This window comes from Petromyzon marinus, chromosome 48, assembly GCF_048934315.1.
Source record: "Petromyzon marinus isolate PM22_M1 ecotype Great Lakes invasive population chromosome 48, UKy_Petmar_22M1.pri1.0, whole genome shotgun sequence".
Classification (NCBI taxonomy): domain Eukaryota; kingdom Metazoa; phylum Chordata; class Hyperoartia; order Petromyzontiformes; family Petromyzontidae; genus Petromyzon; species Petromyzon marinus.
In genome coordinates this window covers 8,566,720-8,587,683 of record NC_133714.1, presented here as the reverse complement: position 1 = coordinate 8,587,683, position 20,964 = coordinate 8,566,720, and the positions used below count along the sequence as shown (strand labels likewise).

Here is a 20,964-nt window from a genome sequence, read left to right as displayed (position 1 = left end):
AACATCATCAACACCAGCTAACATCATCAACACCAGCTAACATCGTCGATACCAGCTAACATCATCAACACCAGCTAACATCATCAATACCAGCTAACATCATCAACACCAGCTAACATCATCAACACCAGCTAACATCATCAACACCAGCTAACATCATCAATACCAGCTAACATCATCAACACCAGCTAACATCATCAATACCAGCTAACATCAATACCAGCTAACATCATCAATACCAGCCAACAACGTCATCAACACCAGCTAACATCATCAACACCAGCTAACATCGTCAACACCAGCTAACATCATCAATACCAGCTAACATCATCAACACCAGCTAACATCATCAACACCAGCTAACATCATCAACACCAGCTAACATCATCAACACCAGCTAACATCGTCAACACCAGCTAACATCATCAATACCAGCTAACATCATCAATACCAGCTAACATCATCAATACCAGCTAACATAGTCAACACCAGCTAACATCATCAATACCAGCTAACAACATCAATACCAGCTAACATCGTCAATACCAGCTAACATCATCAATACCAGCTAACATAGTCAACACCAGCTAACATCATCAACACCAGCTAACATCATCAATACCAGCTAACATCATCAACACCAGCTAACATCATCAACACCAGCTAACATCATCAACACCAGCTAACATCATCAATACCAGCTAACATCATCAACACCAGCTAACATCATCAATACCAGCTAACATCATCAACACCAGCTAACATCATCAATACCAGCTAACATCATCAATACCAGCTAACATCATCAACACCAGCTAACATCATCAATACCAGCTAACATCATCAATACCAGCTAACATCGTCAATACCAGCTAACATCGTCAATACCAGCTAACATCATCAACACCAGCTAACAACATCAATACCAGCTAACATCATCAATACCAGCTAACATCATCAACACCAACTAACATCATCAATACCAGCTAACATCGTCAATACCAGCTAACATCGTCAATACCAGCTAACATCATCAACACCAGCTAACATCATCAATACCAGCTAACATCATCAACACCAGCTAACATCATCAATACCAGCTAACATCATCAATACCAGCTAACATCGTCAATACCAGCTAACATCGTCAATACCAGCTAACATCATCAACACCAGCTAACAACATCAATACCAGCTAACATCATCAATACCAGCTAACATCATCAACACCAGCTAACATCATCAATACCAGCTAACATCGTCAATACCAGCTAACATCATCAACACCAGCTAACATAGTCAATACCAGCTAACATCATCAACACCAGCTAACATCATCGATACCAGCTAACATCATCAATACCAGCTAACATCATCAACACCAGCTAACATCATCGATACCAGCTAACATCATCAATACCAGCTAACATCATCAATACCAGCTAACATCATCAATACCAGCTAACGTCATCAATACCAGCTAACATCATCAATACCAGCTAACAACATCAATACCAGCTAACATCATCAACACCAGCTAACATCGTCAACACCAGCTAACATCATCAATACCAGCTAACATCGTCAACACCAGCTAACATCATCAATACCAGCCAACATCAATACCAGCTAACATCATCAATACCAGCTAACATCATCAACACCAGCTAACATCATCAACACCAGCTAACATCGTCAACACCAGCTAACATCGTCAACACCAGCTAACAACATCAATACCAGCTAACATCGTCAATACCAGCTAACATCATCAATACCAGCTAACAACATCAACACCAGCTAACATCATCAACACCAGCTAACATCGTCAACACCAGCTAACATCATCAATACCAGCTAACATCGTCAACACCAGCTAACATCATCAATACCAGCCAACATCAATACCAGCTAACATCATCAATACCAGCTAACATCATCAACACCAGCTAACATCATCAACACCAGCTAACATCGTCAACACCAGCTAACATCGTCAACACCAGCTAACAACATCAATACCAGCTAACATCGTCAATACCAGCTAACATCATCAATACCAGCTAACATCATCAATACCAGCTAACATCGTCAACACCAGCTAACATCATCAATACCAGCCAACATCAATACCAGCTAACATCATCAATACCAGCTAACATCATCAACACCAGCTAACATCATCAACACCAGCTAACATCGTCGATACCAGCTAACATCATCAACACCAGCTAACATCATCAATACCAGCTAACATCATCAACACCAGCTAACATCATCAACACCAGCTAACATCATCAACACCAGCTAACATCATCAATACCAGCTAACATCATCAACACCAGCTAACATCATCAATACCAGCTAACATCAATACCAGCTAACATCATCAATACCAGCCAACAACGTCATCAATACCAGCTAACATCATCAACACCAGCTAACATCATCAACACCAGCTAACATCGTCAACACCAGCTAACATCATCAATACCAGCTAACATCATCAACACCAGCTAACATCATCAACACCAGCTAACATCATCAACACCAGCTAACATCATCAACACCAGCTAACATCGTCAACACCAGCTAACATCATCAATACCAGCTAACAACATCAATACCAGCTAACATCGTCAATACCAGCTAACATCATCAATACCAGCTAACATAGTCAACACCAGCTAACATCATCAACACCAGCTAACATCATCAATACCAGCTAACATCATCAACACCAGCTAACATCATCAACACCAGCTAACATCATCAACACCAGCTAACATCATCAATACCAGCTAACATCATCAACACCAGCTAACATCATCAATACCAGCTAACATCATCAACACCAGCTAACATCATCAATACCAGCTAACATCATCAATACCAGCTAACATCATCAATACCAGCTAACATCGTCAACACCAGCTAACATCATCAATACCAGCTAACATCATCAACACCAGCTAACATCATCAATACCAGCTAACATCATCAACACCAGCTAACATCATCAATACCAGCTAACATCATCAACACCAGCTAACATCGTCAATACCAGCTAACATCATCAATACCAGCTAACATCATCAATACCAGCTAACATCATCAATACCAGCTAACATCATCAACACCAGCTAACATCATCAATACCAGCTAACATCATCAATACCAGCTAACATCATCAATACCAGCTAACATCATCAATACCAGCTAACATCATCAATACCAGCTAACATCATCAATACCAGCTAACATCATCAACACCAGCTAACATCATCAACACCAGCTAACATCGTCAATACCAGCTAACATCATCAATACCAGCTAACATCATCAATACCAGCTAACATCATCAATACCAGCTAACATCATCAATACCAGCTAACATCATCAATACCAGCTAACATCATCAATACCAGCTAACATCATCAATACCAGCTAACATCATCAATACCAGCTAACATCATCAATACCAGCTAACATCATCAACACCAGCTAACATCGTCAATACCAGCTAACATCATCAATACCAGCTAACATCATCAATACCAGCTAACAACATCAATACCAGCTAACATCATCAATACCAGCTAACAGTCAATACCAGCTAACATCATCAATACCAGCTAACATCATCAACACCAGCTAACATCGTCAACACCAGCTAACATCATCAACACCAGCTAACATCATCAACACCAGCTAACATCGTCAATACCAGCTAACATCATCAATACCAGCTAACATCATCAACACCAGCTAACATCATCAACACCAGCTAACATCATCAACACCAGCTAACATCATCAATACCAGCTAACATCATCAACACCAGCTAACAACATCAACACCAGCTAACATCATCAACACCAGCTAACATCGTCAATACCAGCTAACATCATCAACACCAGCTAACATCATCAACACCAGCTAACATCATCAATACCAGCTAACATCATCAACACCAGCTAACATCATCAATACCAGCTAACATCGTCAACACCAGCTAACATCGTCAATACCAGCTAACATCATCAATACCAGCTAACATCATCAACACCAGCTAACATCATCAATACCAGCTAACATCGTCAACACCAGCTAACATCATCAATACCAGCTAACATCATCAACACCAGCTAACATCATCAATACCAGCTAACATCATCAACACCAGCTAACATCATCAATACCAGCTAACATCATCAATACCAGCTAACATCATCAACACCAGCTAACATCATCAATACCAGCTAACATCATCAATACCAGCTAACATCATCAACACCAGCTAACATCGTCAATACCAGCTAACATCATCAACACCAGCTAACATCATCAATACCAGCTAACATCATCAACACCAGCTAACATCATCAACACCAGCTAACATCATCAATACCAGCTAACATCATCAATACCAGCTAACATCATCAATACCAGCTAACATCATCAACACCAGCTAACATCATCAATACCAGCTAACATCATCAATACCAGCTAACATCATCAATACCAGCTAACATCATCAATACCAGCTAACATCATCAATACCAGCTAACATCATCAACACCAGCTAACATCATCAACACCAGCTAACATCATCAACACCAGCTAACATCGTCAACACCAGCTAACATCATCAATACCAGCTAACATCAATACCAGCTAACATCATCAACACCAGCTAACATCATCAACACCAGCTAACATCATCAATACCAGCTAACAACATCAATACCAGCTAACATCATCAACACCAGCTAACATCATCAATACCAGCTAACATCATCAATACCAGCTAACATCAATACCAGCTAACATCGTCAACACCAGCTAACATCATCAACACCAGCTAACATCATCAACACCAGCTAACATCATCAATACCAGCTAACATCATCAATACCAGCTAACATCATCAATACCAGCTAACATCATCAATACCAGCTAACATCATCAATACCAGCTAACATCATCAATACCAGCTAACATCAACACCAGCTAACATCATCAATACCAGCTAACATCATCAATACCAGCTAACATCATCAATACCAGCTAACATCATCAATACCAGCTAACATCATCACCACGCCTCACCAAAGAGAAGCAGTTCCAGCCCATCGCATTAGGGGCGAGTTAATTAATTAAATGTTTGACCAAATATAACGGGCTAATTTTTAAGTTGATTATTTTGTATGGCCCGCGAATGATGTTATATAAATATCCAAATGGCCCTTGTCAGAAAACAGGTTCCCCAGGCGTGATCTCAGAGGTGTATCGCTCCGCTGATGTCAGCCGCGTGCTGGGAATCTGTGGACTCGGTCGCCTGGTTCGCGACGGCCACGTGACAGCGAACCCGCTGTGTCAGCACGCCGTGCAGTAGTAACAGCAGTAGCAGCAGCAGTAGCAACTGCAGTAGCAGCAGTAGCAGCAGTAACAGAAGCAGCAGTAACAGTAGCAACAGCAGTAGCAGCAGCAGTAGCAACAGTAACAGAAGCAGAAGCAGCAGTAACAGTAGCAACAGCAGTAGCAGCAGCAGTAGCAGCAGCAGCAGTAACAGCAGCAGTAGCAGCAGCAGAAGCAGCAGCAGTAACAGAAGCAGTAGCAGCAGCAGTAACAGCAGCAGTAGCAGCAGCAGCAGAAACAGCAGCAGTAACAGAAGCAGCAGTAGCAGTAACAGCAGTAGCAGCAGCAGTAGCAGCAGTAACAGCAGCAGTAACAGCAGCAGAAGCAGCAGCAGTAACAGAAGCAGTAGCAGCAGCAGTAACATCAGCAGTAACAGAAGCAGCAGTAGCAGTAACAGCAGTAGCAGCAGCAGCAGTAACAGCAGCAGTAACAGCAGTAACAGAAGCAGCAGCAGTAACAGCAGTAGCAGCAGCAGTAACAGCAGTAACAGCAGTAGCAGCAACAGCAGTAACAGCAGCAACAACAGCAATAACAGCAGCAGCAGTAGCAGCAGCAGTAACAGCAGTAACAGCAGCAGCAGTAGCAGCAGCATGAGGAGCAGCAACAGCAGCAGTAGCAGAAGCAGCAGTAACAACAGCAGCAGTAACAGCAGTAACAGCAGCAGAAGCAGCAGTAACAACAGCAGCAGCAGTAACAACAGCAGCAGAAGCAGCAGTAACAGCAGCAGCAGCAGTAACAGAAGCAGAAGCAGCAGTAACCGCAGCAGCAGCAGCAGTAACAGCAACAGCAGTAGCAGCAGCAGCAGTAACAGAAGCAGAAGCAGCAGTAACCGCAGCAGCAGTAACAGAAGCAGCAGTAACAGCAGCAACAGCAGTAACAGCAGCAGTAGCAGCAACAGCAGCAGTAACAGCAACAGCAGTAACAGCAGAAGCAACAGCAGTAACAGCAGCAACAGCCGTAATAGTAACAGCAGCAGTAACAGCAGCAGTAACAGCAGTAACAGCAACAGAAGAAACAGCAGCAACAGCAGTAACAGCAGAAGCAACAACAGCAGTAACAGCAGCAACAGCAGCAGTAACAGCAGTAATAGTAACAGCAGCAGTAACAGCAGCAGTAACAGCAGCAACAGCAGCAGTAACAGCAGTAATAGTAACAGCAGCAGTAACAGCAGCAGTAACAGCAGCAGAAGCAACAACAGCAGCAGCAGTAACAGCAGCAATCGCAACAGTAACAGCAGCAACAACAGCAGTAGCAGCAGCAGTAACAGCAGCAACAGCAGTAACAGTAGCAGCAACAGCAGTAACAGTAGCAGCAGTAACAGTAGCAACAACAGCAGTAACAGTAGCAACAACAACAGCAGTAACAGCAGCAGCAGTAACAACAGCAGTAACAGCAGCAACAGCAGCAGTAACAGCAGCAACAACAGCAGTAACAGTAGCAACAACAACAGCAGTAACAGCAGCAGCAGCAGTAACAGCAGCAACAACAGCAGCAACAGCAGCAGTAACAACAACAGTAACAGCAGCAGAAGCAACAGCGGATTTTGGCTCAGCCATCGGACAAAGTCGGTGGCGGTGACCAAACCGCGCGGCGCTTTCGGATTGCGCTTCCGCGGCCGTCTGGAACGCTGTCCCTTACCGACATGAGGAAGCCACTGGGGCACTGTGCACTCTTTAAAGCATCGTCTTCGTCGTCTTGATTGACAAACTCATTTCTTGATAACTGCTTTGTGTCTCCAGTGTGTCGTCCTTCGCCCGCACCTCCGATGTGCACGGTTGGCTACGTATGATCAGTACCGGATTATCGTTGAAGCAAAAGCAGCTGCATAGGTAGTAGCTACACAAGTGTAGTAGCTACACATGTGTAGTAGCTACTACCACATGTGTAGCTACATATGTAGTAGTAGCTACACAAGTAGTAGCTATGGGCCCCGCACTTTTAAGGGCCCCGCGCTAAACGCTTTCAAGCTATCAACTCCAGTTCAGCGATTCTGCACTTGCTCTATCACTATAGTACTATACCGCCTTAAACTTTTACGAACGAATGGGTGTTTAAGGTTAGCGATTTGTCGTATTATCTGGCTGTATAGCAAATGAAAAAAATACAATTACTTCACTATGCCAGTTAAACAATGTGTGTTTTAATATTTACGCGTTGTTGTTTTTTTTAATTTAGGGCCTCTTTATAACATGTTACAGGCCCGTTAGCTTAATCCGGTACTGCGTACGGTGCGAAAGGAGTCCAACGTACACTACAGGGTGTCCAAAAAAATATATACCAAAGAACGTTGAATATTTGCATCGCTATTCAAGGTAGTGACATACAGTTAATATGAATACACGTAACGTATACGTTTGGTTATATTGCGAGTTTTAATGGCATTGATTCGATACTCTCGAATTATTGATCATCAATATCATTCGGCCTTGAAACTCCTAAGAGAGCAGCAACCTACCCACAGCTGTGTAGGGGGATGGATGATTGAGATGTAGCAGCATCAACGATGTTTCAGTCCTTCACGGGTTCCCCTTACTTTGCTCGTTGTAGACTTTACGATACAACAATAGGTTTTTTTTTACCCTTTCTGGCAATCAAACAGTGGTGTCAAGATGTTCAAACACCAAACAGCATCATTATGAGACCTCCTTTGCCAGTAGAAAAAAATATGATAATAGTTTTTTTACCCTTTTATCTAGATACTGCCAAAGGAGGTCTCATAATGTAAATGCTTAACCCCGAGCTCTCAATACTCTGATGGTGCGTTTGTCTTTGAGTTGTGCGCCTTTTGGCGTCATCTGGTCCAACACCAACGTGAGACTGGGCTCTAAGAAAAGCTGTCTCTGGTGTGGACAAATCAATTTCGAGGACAGTGCCAATACATTATCAGAGTGCTGTGTTTTGTTTTTTGCATGTTGACTGCAAGTATTGTGGTTAATGCAAACATGATCCCTTGTTAAAAGGGTGTCAGTTTTGTTGCCAGATAAAATCGTTATTCAAGGAATCCTGTCATATTATTGGGTCTTTCGGTAAAGTCACGTAGATAGGTTTCAAAGAAAATAACAAAATAAAAAAACTACGACGTTCTGATCGCAACGCAAACGCTTGTGTTGCGATCGAAACGTCAAAGTCTTTTTTGGTTATTTTTTTGTTATTTTCTTTGAAACCTATCCACGTGACTTTACCGACAGACCCAAGAAGATGAATTCCTGCAGTCACGAAAGCTTCAAGTCAGGAATCCTGTCACCACAAGCTCACGTGTGTGGTGGTTAACGCAGACGTGACTCCTTGAACAAGGATTCTGTTTAGTGCTTTCACATCTTGCCAGAAAGGGTCAAAAAAACCCTACATTTTAATACTGGCACCAAAGGTCCCACATCGTAGACTTTACACTTTTATTGTTTTGAATAACCCCAGAAGATTTAAAATTATATATCTAATGTTGCTAAGTGGGGGCGAACGTACTGACTGACTTGTCATTACGCCCGAGAATGATGAATGGGAGTTCGCCTGAAACGGGAAGAAAGTTCCCCCCATCAAATATTCACAACTAGAAGTCGTGGTCGTGGATATTATTCACGTGAAATATAGTAACTTGTTATATTATATAGTAACATGTTATATATATAGTAACTTGTTATATATAGTAACATGTTACTACATATAGTAACATGTTACTATATGTAATAACATGTTTTATATATAGTAAGTATATAGTAAGTATATATAACATGTTATATATAGTAAGTGCATATAGTAACATGTTATATAGTAAGTATATATAGTAAGTATATATAACATGTTATATAGTAAGTATATAGTGAGTATATATAGTAAGTATACATAGTACCATGTTATATATAGTAAGTATATATAGTAAGTATATATAGTAACATGTTATATAGTAAGTATATATAGTAAGTATATATAGTAAGTATATATAGTAAGTACATCACGTGAGGCTGCGTTCATGAAGTCCGTGAGTGCGCGTGGGGAGCGGTGGCGCAGCGGTTAGCGCACTGCGCTACGAACCTGGCGACCCGGGTTCGACTCCCGCTCTCAGCCAACACCACGTGACGATTATCTGAACCGGTCCTGGGCCCTCCCCCCTAGGTCGACTCAGCCTCAAATGAGTACCTGGTGCGGTGTGTGAACATCGCCACTAGGGAGACAAAGGCGGCCGGGCGTGGTGGCTGGCCACCCACACCCTCGTGTGCCGTTCCGGCTTTCATAGGCACTATTCGCTAACAGCACTTGCCCCTACAGTCTGTTAAGGCTACACGGGGGATCTTTGTCTTTGTACATATAATGTTGTAGGGTGTTTGTCGAAATTAATGTGAATGTATATGAACACTTTTTCTCTGGCGTTTCCACGTAGGTGCTGTGAAGGGCCATTGCCCGGAACGTCGCCTCGTGTTCTCTTCCTGTCCAGGCCGTACAGTTTTAATTCCGAATGTGTTGAGTTGGTGATTTGTGAAAATATATCGTGTGTTTATATAGTATTTGTGTGTGTTTCTTTATACAGTATTAGTGTGTGTTTATATAGTATTAGTGTTTGTGTTTATATAGTATTAGTGTGTGTGTTTATGTAGTAGTAGTGTTTATATAGTATTAGTGTGTGTGTTTATGTAGTAGTAGTGTTTATATAGTATTAATATAGTATTAGTGTGTGTGTTTATACAGTATTAGTGTGTTTATATAGTATTGGTGTGTGTTTATAGTATTAGTGTGTTTATATAGTATTAGTGTGTGTTTAAATAGTATTAGTGTGTGTTTATATAGTATTAGTGTGTGTTTATATAGTATTAGTGTGTGTTTATATAGTATTAGTGTGTGTTTATATAGTATTAGTGTGTTTATATAGTATTAGTGTGTGTGTTTATATAGTATTAGTCTGTGTGTTTATATAGTATTAGTGTGTTTATATAGTATTAGTGTGTGTGTTTATATAGTATTAGTGTGTTTATATAGTATTAGTGTGTGTTTATATAGTATTAGTGTGTGTTTATATAGTATTAGTGTGTGTGTTTATATAGTATTAGTGTGTGTGTTTATATAGTATTAGTGTGTTTATATAGTATTAGTGTGTGTGTTTATATAGTATTTGTGTTTATATAGTATTAGTGTTTATATAGTATTAGTGTGTGTTTTATATAGTATTAGTTTATATAGTATTAGTGTGTTTATATAGTATTAGTGTGTGTTTATATGGTATTAGTGTGTTTATATAGTATTAGTGTGTGTTTATATAGTATTAGTGTGTTTATATAGTATTAGTGTGTGTGTTTATATAGTATTAGTGTTTCTTTATACAGTATTAGTGTGTGTGTTTATACAGTATTAGTGTTTATATAGTATTAGTGTGTTTATGTAGTATTAGTGTATATATAGTATTAGTGTGTGTTTATATAGTATTAGTGTGTGTTTATATAGTATTAGTGTGTTTATATAGTATTAGTGTGTTTATGTAGTATTATTGTGTGTTTAGATAGTATTAGTGTGTGTTTATATAGTATGAGTGTTTCTTTATACAGTATTAGTGTGTGTGTTTATACAGTATTCGTGTTTATATAGTATTAGTGTATATATAGTATTAGTGTGTTTATATAGTATTAGTGTGTATATATAGTATTAGTCTGTGTTTATATAGTATTAGTGTGTTTATATAGTATTAGTGTATATAGTATTAGTGTGTTTATATAGTATTAGTGTGTGTTTATAGTATTAGTGTGTGTTTATATAGTATTAGTGTGTGTGTTTATATAGTATTAGTGTGTGTGTTTATATAGTATTAGTGTGTTTATATAGTATTAGTGTGTTTATATAGTATTAGTGTGTGTGTTTATATAGTATTAGTGTGTTTATATAGTATTAGTGTTTCTTTATACAGTATTAGTGTGTGTTTATATAGTATTAGTGTGTTTATATAGTATTAGTGTGTGTTTATATAGTATTAGTGTTTATATAGTATTAGTGTGTGTTTTATATAGTATTAGTTTATATACTATTAGTGTGTGTTTATATAGTATTAGTGTGTGTGTTTATATAGTATTAGTGTGTTTCTTTATACAGTATTAGTGTTTATATAGTATTAGTGTGTTTATATAGTATTAGTGTGTGTTTATATGGTATTAGGGTGTTTATATAGTATTAGTGTGTGTTTATATAGTATTAGTGTGTTTATATAGTATTAGTGTGTGTGTTTATATAGTATTAGTGTTTCTTTATACAGTATTAGTGTGTGTTTATACAGTATTAGTGTTTATATAGTATTAGTGTGTTTATGTAGTATTAGTGTGTATATATAGTATTAGTGTGTGTTTATATAGTATTAGTGTATATAGTATTAGTGTTTATATAGTATTAGTGTGTTTATGTAGTATTATTGTGTGTTTAGATAGTATTAGTGTGTGTTTATATAGTATGAGTGTTTCTTTATACAGTATTAGTGTGTGTGTGTTTATACAGTATTCGTGTTTATATAGTATTAGTGTATATATAGTATTAGTGTGTTTATATAGTATTAGTGTGTATATATAGTATTAGTCTGTGTTTATATAGTATTAGTGTGTTTATATAGTATTAGTGTGTATATAGTATTAGTGTGTTTATATAGTATTAGTGTGTTTATATAGTATTAGTGTGTGTTTATAGTATTAGTGTGTGTTTATATAGTATTAGTGTGTTCATATAGTATTAGTGTGTGTTTATATAGCATTAGTGTGTGTTTATATATTATTAGTGTGTGTTTATATAGTATTAGTGTGTGTTTATATATTATTAGTGTGTGTTTATATAGTATTAGTGTGTGTTTATATAGTATTAGTGTGTTTATATATAGTATTAGTGTGTGTTCATATAAATAGTATTAGTGTGTGTATAGCATTAGTGTATGTTTATAGTATTAGAGTGTGTATATAGTATTAGAGTGTTTATATAGTATTAGTGTGTTTATATAGTATTAGTGTGTTTATATAGTAATAGTGTTTATATAGTATTAGTGTGTGTGTTTATATAGTATTAGTATGTGTTTATATAGTATTAGTGTATATAGTATTAGTGTGTGTTTATATAGTATTAGTGTGTTTATATAGTATTAGTGTGTTTATATAGTAGTAGTGTGTGTTTATATAGCATTAGTGTGTGTTTATATAGTATTAGTGTGTGTTTATATATTATTATTGGTGTGTTTATATAGTATTAGTGTGTGTTTATATATTATTAGTGTGTGTTTATATAGTATTAGTGTGTGTTTATATAGTATTAGTGTGTGTTTATATAGTATTAGTGTGTGTTTATATAGTATTAGTGTGTTTATATAGTATTAGTGTGTGTTTATATAGTATTAGTGTGTTTTTATGTATAGTATTAGTGTGTGTTCATATAAATAGTATTAGTGTGTGTTCATATAAATAGTATTAGTGTGTATAGCATTAGTGTATGTTTATAGTATTAGAGTGTGTATATAGTATTAGAGTGTTTATATAGTATTAGAGTGTTTATATAGTATTAGTGTGTTTATATAGTATTAGTGTGTGTGTTTATATAGTATTAGTGTGTGTGTTTATATTGTATTAGTGTGTGTTTACATAGTATTAGTGTGTGCTTATATAGTATTAGTGTGTGTTCATATAGTATTAGTGTGTGTTTATATAGTATTAGTGTGTTTGTTTATATAGTATTAGTGTTTAATACTATATAAACACACACTATATATAAACACACACACTAATACTATATATGCTTATATAGTATTAGTGTGTGTTTATATAGTATCAGTGTGTGTGTTTATATAGTATTAGTGTGTGTTTACATAGTATTAGTGTGTGCTTATATAGTATTAGTGTGTTTATATAGTATCAGTGTGTGTGTTTACATAGTATTAGTGTGTTTATATAGTATCAGTGTGTGTTTATATAGTATTAGTGTGTTTTATATATAGTATTAGTGTGTGTTTATATATAGTATTAGTGTGTGTATAGAGTATTAGTGTGTGTTTATATATAGTATCAGTGTGTTTATATAAGTATTAGTGTGTGTATATAGTATTAGTGTGTATATATAGTATTAGTGTATATATAGTATTAGTGTGTGTTTATATAGTATTAGTGTGTGTTTATATAGTATTAGTGTGTGTTTATATAGTATTAGTGTGTTTATATAGTATTAGTGTGTTTATATAGTATTAGTGTGTTTATATAGTATTAGTGTGTGTTTATATAGTATTAGTGTGTGTGTAGTATATAAGTGTATAGTGTGTGTGTAGTATATAAGTGTTTATAGTGTGTGTGTGTAGTATATAAGTGTATATAGTGTGTGTGTAGTATATAAGTGTATATAGTGTGTGCGTGTGTGTAGTATATATGTATATAGTGCGTGTGTGTAGTATATAAGTGTATATAGTGTGTGTGTAGTATATAAGTGTATATAGTGTGTGTGTGTAGTATATAAGTGTATATAGTGTGTGTGTAGTATATGTGTGTATATAGTGTGTGTGTAGTATATGTGTATAGTGTGTGTGTGTAGTATATAAGTGTATATAGTGTGTAGTATATGTGTGTATATAGTGTGTGTAGTATATAAGTGTGTGTGTAGTATATATGTGTATATAGTGTGTGTGTGTAGTATTTAAGTGTGTATAGTGTGTGTGTAGTATATAAGTGTGTATAGTGTGTGTGTAGTATATAAGTGTGTAGTGTGTGTGTGTAGTATATAAGTGTGTGTATAGTGTGTGTGTGTAGTATATAAGTGTGTGTATAGTGTGTGTGTGTCGTATATGTGTGTATACATCAAAATCAGCACTGGGAGACAAAGGCGGCCGGGCGTGGGGTGTGCCATGCCGACCTTCACAGGTGCTCCCTTAACACCACTTGCCTCAACAGTCTATTAAAGGTTACACGGGGGATCTTTGTCTTGATATTCGAGTTCTAAACATCGATGTATTGATTTCGAATCATTTACCGATGGGGATTGCGACTCCTTTGGGGAGGCCTTCATCCAGCAGTGGATCAAGCAGCGTCAGGGCAACTGCTGCCACCACAACAAAGATCCCCCGTGTAGCCTTAACAGACTGTTGGGGCAAGTGCTGTTAGCGAGCAGCACCCATGAAGGCCGGCACGGCACACGTGGGTGTGGGTGGCCAGCCACCACGCCCGGCCGCCTTTGTCTCCCCAGTGGCGATGTTTACTACACACCGCCACCAGGTACTCATTTGAGGCTGAGTTGACCTAGAGGAGGCCCAGGACCACCACCACGACGACACGCAGGGCGGCCCAACAATGGCACGAGTCTCATGAGCCCCAATCCTGGATGCTCGTCGCGGGTTTGCTCAGCCCATCATCATCCCTCCCTCCCGGGGGGGGGGGGGTCGATAAAACGAGCACCACATTGGTGGGGGAAATGTTGGTGGTGCCGCCGCTGTTGCAGCGTTGGCAGTGGTGCATAAAAGCAAGGCCAACATCAACAACACTCAACAACAACAATAACACTCAACAACAACAATAACACTCAACAACACAACACTCAACATCAACAAGACTCAACAACAACAATAACACTCAACAACAACAATAACACTCAACAACAAGAACACTCAACAACAATAACACTCAACAACACAACACTCAACAACAACAACACTCAACAACAACACAACACTCAACAACAGTAACACCAACGTACGTTTGGCCTTCAAATGAAAATGCATTGCTTAGTCGACGTTTCGGGCAATGGCCCTTATTCAGGGCAACGCAAATGAATGATCTGCATAGCATGCATGTGCTATGAAAAAGGCCCAATGCCCCAAAACGTCGCTATTTGTTTTTTGGTTTATTTCAAGACCGCACAGCTCTCGACTAATGCTGGGTATTGTTGTTGTTGTTGTCGTCCTATGGATGGTCTTGCCCCCTCGCGCCGCCATATGAATGTGGAAATGTCCACCACTGGCTCCGCAGTGCTGTGGGGCTCGTTTGGGAAGGAAGTAACTCGCCTGTGACCGCTCGTTGTCTGTGCTTTCCCGATGATCGCCCTCAACGAGGATGGACCTGGCGGACAGCCTGGGACTGAGCCAGTTGCAGGTGAAGACCTGGTACCAGAACCGGCGCATGAAGTGGAAAAAGACGGTAAACGACGGCGAGGCCCCCTTCAGAATGTTGGTTCTTTGGGTGAAGTCACGCGAATAGAAAACAAACAAAAAGACAAATCAAATAAAAATGATAAAAGAAAATTTTAAATAAAAAGAATAAAAAAATAATCAGTTGAAAATAATCAAAGCAAAAAAAAACCCCACAATTACATTTAAAAAAAATAGTCAAATACATTTGAAAAGAAATTGAAAATAATCGATGCAAAAAAACCCACGACGTTTCGATCGCAACACGGAGCGGTCTTCATCAGGCGCCCACCACCCCCCCCCCCCCACATTGGGTCAACACCACACGCGGCGACCTCTCGCACAGCGAGGGGGGGGCGGGGGGAGCACCTCGAATCTCGTTTCGAGAGCCCCCAGTCACACGCAGAGCCACCCCCCCAGTCACACGCAGAGCCACCGCCAGTCACACGCAGAGCCACCCCCAAGTCACACGCAGAGCCACTCCCAGTCACACGCAGAGCCACCCCCAGTCACACGCAGAGCCACCCCCCCCAGTCACACGCAGAGCCACCCCCCCCCAGTCACACGCAGAGCCACCGCCAGTCACACGCAGAGCCACTCACAGTCACACGCAGAGCCACTCCCAGTCACACGCAGAGCCACCCCCCCAGTCACACGCAGAGCCACCGCCAGTCACACGCAGAGCCACCCCCAAGTCACACGCAGAGCCACCCCCAGTCACACGCAGAGCCACCCCCAGTCACACGCAGAGCCACTCCCAGTCACACGCAGAGCCACCCCCAGTCACACGCAGAGCCACTCCCAGTCACACGCAGAGCCACTCCCAGTCACACGCAGAGCCACTCCCAGTCACACGCAGAGCCACCCCCAGTCACACGCAGAGCCACCCCCAGTCACACGCAGAGCCACTCCCAGTCACACGCAGAGCCACTCCCAGTCACACGCAGAGCCACTCCCAGTCACACGCAGAGCCACCCCCCCCCCAGTCAAACGCAGAGCCACCCGCAGTCACACGCAGAGCCACCCGCAGTCACACGCAGAGCCACTCCCAGTCACACGCAGAGCCACTCCCAGTCACACGCAGAGCCACCCCCAAGTCACACGCAGAGCCACCCCCCAGTCACACGCAGAGCCACCCCGCAGGACGCGGACGACGACACGGACACAGCGGACATGCACACAGCAGGTGACAGCCGCATTCCGCCTTCAATAAGCAAGATCGGTGATGGAATAAAACTGCGGCTATTTCGTTTCCCCCACCCTCCCCACCCGCCTCTTGGTTATCGTTTGACAACGTAGTCTCGCTGTTGGCGTCACCAAGGCAATTCACGGTGACCCATTCCCCCTGGCACATTTCATCGATTCTCTTCGCGTTCGCATTTATGTTTAACGGTTTACAAAAAAAAAGAAAAAAAATTATTCGTTTGCCGCGAGGAGGCAGCCAAAGAGCCACCGCATTGCGGCTTCCAGAGCCGCAGGCGTTGCCGGCCGCTGCGTTGGGGGAACACCACGAGAAGGAGGGGGGGGGGGTACAGAGCCAGTGGGGGGGGGGGGGGAGAAAGAAAGAGAACGGAGGGGGGGTGAGAGGAGAAGGAGCGGAGAGGTCTGGGGAGACGAGGAGAGGCAGGAAGCAGCAGCTGCTGCTGCTGCTGCTGTACGCAGCGGGAGGAGCGGAGTCTGTTTTCACAGTGGGCGGGGAAGAGGGGAGGGGGTTCAGAGAGGGGGTGGGCCCACAGAGGTCACGTGATTCACGGGAGGCTTGAGCTCGTTGCCGCTGATGAGGATTACCAAACTATGATGACGATGATGATCACGCTGCGGCTTTATGCTGCCTGTGCTGCTGCTGCCGATGACTGACGCCACTCATGACGCCGATGCTGCTGATGATAATGACCGACGCTGATGCTGCTCATGACGCCGATGCTACTGATGATTTTTGCTGCTCCTGTTATTACTGTTGATGCTGTTTAACACGTGTAGGCTTTCGCGACCAATATTATTCATCATGAACGTTTTTGGGTTAGATCGCGGCTATTTGTAAATGTGTCGTAACCCTCCACCACCCGACACGGCCAATCAGTAAAAAAAAGTGTCACGTTGACAAAAAGACAAATAGTTCACTACTTTAGCCCACCGGTGTGTTGAAAAGTGAATCAACATCATTTACAATTTTTAAGTACGACGTTTCGCTGGTAATTACATCCACCATCATCGGGCCAGATGATGCTGGATGTAATTACCAGCTGGGCTTTTGTCAACGTGACACATTTGTTACTGATTGGCCGTGTCGGGTGGTGGAGGGTTACGACACATTTATAGATAACCGCGATCTAACCCAATGACGTTTATTATGGACTGATGATGCTACTGCTGATGCTGCTGCTGATGATGATGCTGCTGATGCTGCTGCTGATGATGCTGCTGCTGCTGATGCTGCTGATGATGATGCTGATGCTGCTGCTGATGATGCTGCTGCTGATGATGCTGCTGATGCTGCTGCTGATGATGATGCTACTGCTGCCCCTGACAGTTCTCATCTCTCCAGGTGCTGGAAGGCGGCGTGACAGATCCGCCGACGAAGCCCAAGGGCCGCCCGAGGAAATGCTCCCAACCCGAGGAGCGGAGAGCCCCACAGTCCCCCCCGCGGGGTCAACCTTCCGTCGAAGCGGACCTAGGGGAGGGCCAGGGGGAAGTGGAGGGAAGCGGCCGCCGGGGCCCCCTCGGAGGCGACGAGCCGAGCCCTCCCGGAGAAGCCGACTCCGACTGATGCAGATGCAATGCGTTTGCTCGATGAGACACGCCACCGTTACTATGGCGGGACCAGTCCATCCATCCAAAGGATGGTGATGAATACGATGGCGACGCTTATTATCGTGGTGATGATGAAGACGATGATGGCGATGATAACTTATGGTTAGAACGATGAAGATTACAACGATGGTGGTGATGCAGACATCGATGGTGGTGGTGGTGACGATTAAGACGATGATGATGATGCCGGTTCTAACCGATGTAGAGGCGATATTTTGACTCAATGAGACACGGCGTCGTTGCTATGGCGGGAGCAGTCCATCCGCCCAAAGGACTGGTGACGAACACCATGGTGGTGGTGGTGGCGATGAAGACGATGGCGATTGTGTCAAAAGCTCACCCGAGGTCATCACGTGGTGTACAAACCGGTCCTGTGCCTCCCCTAGGTCGGCTCGGCCTCAAGTGACTTTGCCCGGGCTCGCGGGAACGATTGCGTGCGAGCGTCAACACCGGCACGCGGGGGGAGACAAAGGCGGCCGTGGTGGAACCCAGCAACCCTCTCCCCGTCAAACAAATAGGCGACGTTTCGGGCAATGATCCTTCTTTAGCATTGGGCATACACAGAGAGAGAGAGCAGGCAGGGAAGCGGGGTGAAGTTCAACCCGTAGTATCATTAACTCCCATCTCTCCGGCCTCTCTCTTTAAGCTCTGAAGAAGGGCCATTGCCCAGAACGTCGCCCATTATTTCGCACCTCCGATGAGCACGGTTGGCTACGTACGGCGTGAAAGAAGTTCAGCATACATACATTACACGTTTTGCAATAAGAACAAAGATCCCCCGTGTAGCCTTAACAGGCTGTTGGGGCAAGTGCTGTTAGCGAGCACCTATAAAGGCCGGCACGGCACACGAGGGGGTGGGTGGACAGCACCACGCCCGGCCGCCTTTGTCTCCCCCGTGGCGATGTTCACACACTGCACCAGGTGCTCATTTGAGGCCGAGTCGACCTAGTGGTGGCCCAGGACCCGTTCAAGAAAATCCGTCACCGGCGCTGGCCGTGAGCGGGAATCGAACTCGGGTGGCCGGGTTCGTAGCGCAGCGTAGCGCTAACCGCTGCGCCACCGCTCCCCTATCAAGACCACGCACACACGAAACACACTGTTGTTGTTGTTGTTGACACGGAGCGTGGCGAGTTTGTTGTTGTTGTTGTTGTCGTGCGATGCGATTCGGGGGGCCGGCAGCCGTGCAGCATTGCGACGAGGAGCTTTGACCGCGCAAAGCAACCGCCTTAATAGGTGCTCGCTAACAGCACTCGGCCGCCACACCCCCCCCCCCCCCACGAAGTGGTGCGCACGCGGCTTGGGCCGAGCGCCGACTCCGCTCCGTCCCCCTCCCCGACGCGCCGCGAAGCCGGCCGCCCGAGTTCGACTCCCCCCGCTCGCCGATGACCAACACCGGTCCTGCTGCCTCACCTAGGTCGACTCGGCCTCAACAGAGTAGCTGGTGCGGTGCGTGGTAAACGTCGCACACTGGGGGAGACAAAGGCGGCCGTGCCCGGCCTCCGTAGGTGCTGCTCGCCGACAGCACTTGCCCCAACAGTCTGTTACAGGCGACACGGGGTGAACCGTTGTCTTTGCGCACAACGTCGACTGCTGTATTCTCCCGATTATAAGACGCTCCGGAAAACAACACGGACTCCCAACGATTGTGCCCGCGGGCAATAAAGTTGTACGGAGCTCGTCACGTACCCGCATGAAAAAGAGACAAAGATCCCCCGTACAGCCTGCAACAGACTGTAGGGGCAAGTGCTGTTAGCGAGCACCCTATGAAGGCCGGAACGGCACACGAGGGGGCGGGTGGCCAGCACCACGCCCGGCCGCCTTTGTCTCCCCAGTGGCGATGTTTATACACAGCGCACCAGGTACTCATTTGAGGCTGAGTCGACCTAGGGGAGGCCCAGGACGGGTTCAGATGGTCGTCACTGATTTTGGCCGTGAGCCGGAATCGAACTCGGGTCACCAGGTTCGTAGCGCAGCGTAGCGCTAACCGCTACACTACCGCTCCCCACATGCACACACACACACGCACACACACACACCACACACGCGTGTAGCTACCGGATTATAAGACGCACTACCACCCCCCCCCCTTGCTTCAAAATACGAAAGGGGCGTCTTATAATCCGGATAATACCGTTACCGTCACATTAAGTGTAATACTGATGCGGCTGTTACTCCGTTGGTTTATTTAAAGTTGTTATTGTTATAGAGTGTCGCTCTCTAAGTGTCTTTGTTCGTCTCGATGCCTGCGCGACGGTAGACAGAAAGCGAGAAATTCCACAGTTCTGTGACGGGGCAGGTCCATCCATAGGAAACAAAACTAATCATGTCAGGACATTGCCAATAATTGTTCGATCCTGGAGGAATGGTGGTAATGGCGGTAATGGTGGTGATGTTTCATGTTGATGTTGACCATGATTATAATTGTGACGGCGGCGATGATAGCGATGGTGACTACGTGGATGGTGATATCAGAGCCACTGGAGCGATGCACTTTTAAATAATCTTAACAACTCATTACGTCAGAACGACTTATCGCATTTCGTTTCCTGTCCTTCCCCCCGCGCATCCCGATTAGCACGGTTGGCTACGTACGGTGTGAAAGAAGTTCAACACGCATACATGAT

The 20,964-nt window shown here is 43.0% G+C and overlaps 1 protein-coding gene across 2 annotated transcripts in view; it reads left to right on the top strand.

Annotated features, from left to right (window-relative positions):
* Positions 1-20,545, top strand: part of LOC116952715 (homeobox protein BarH-like 1b) — a 30,117-nt gene extending 9,572 nt beyond the window's left edge. For both annotated transcript variants that reach the window (XM_076074516.1, XM_032972319.2), the window contains exons 3-4: positions 15,455-15,539; positions 18,075-20,545. In XM_076074516.1, the coding sequence (XP_075930631.1) occupies positions 15,455-15,539; positions 18,075-18,296 (307 nt within the window). In that variant the 3' untranslated portion in view covers positions 18,297-20,545. The remainder of the gene's footprint in view (positions 1-15,454; positions 15,540-18,074) is intronic.
* The last annotated feature ends 419 nt before the right edge of the window (positions 20,546-20,964 follow it).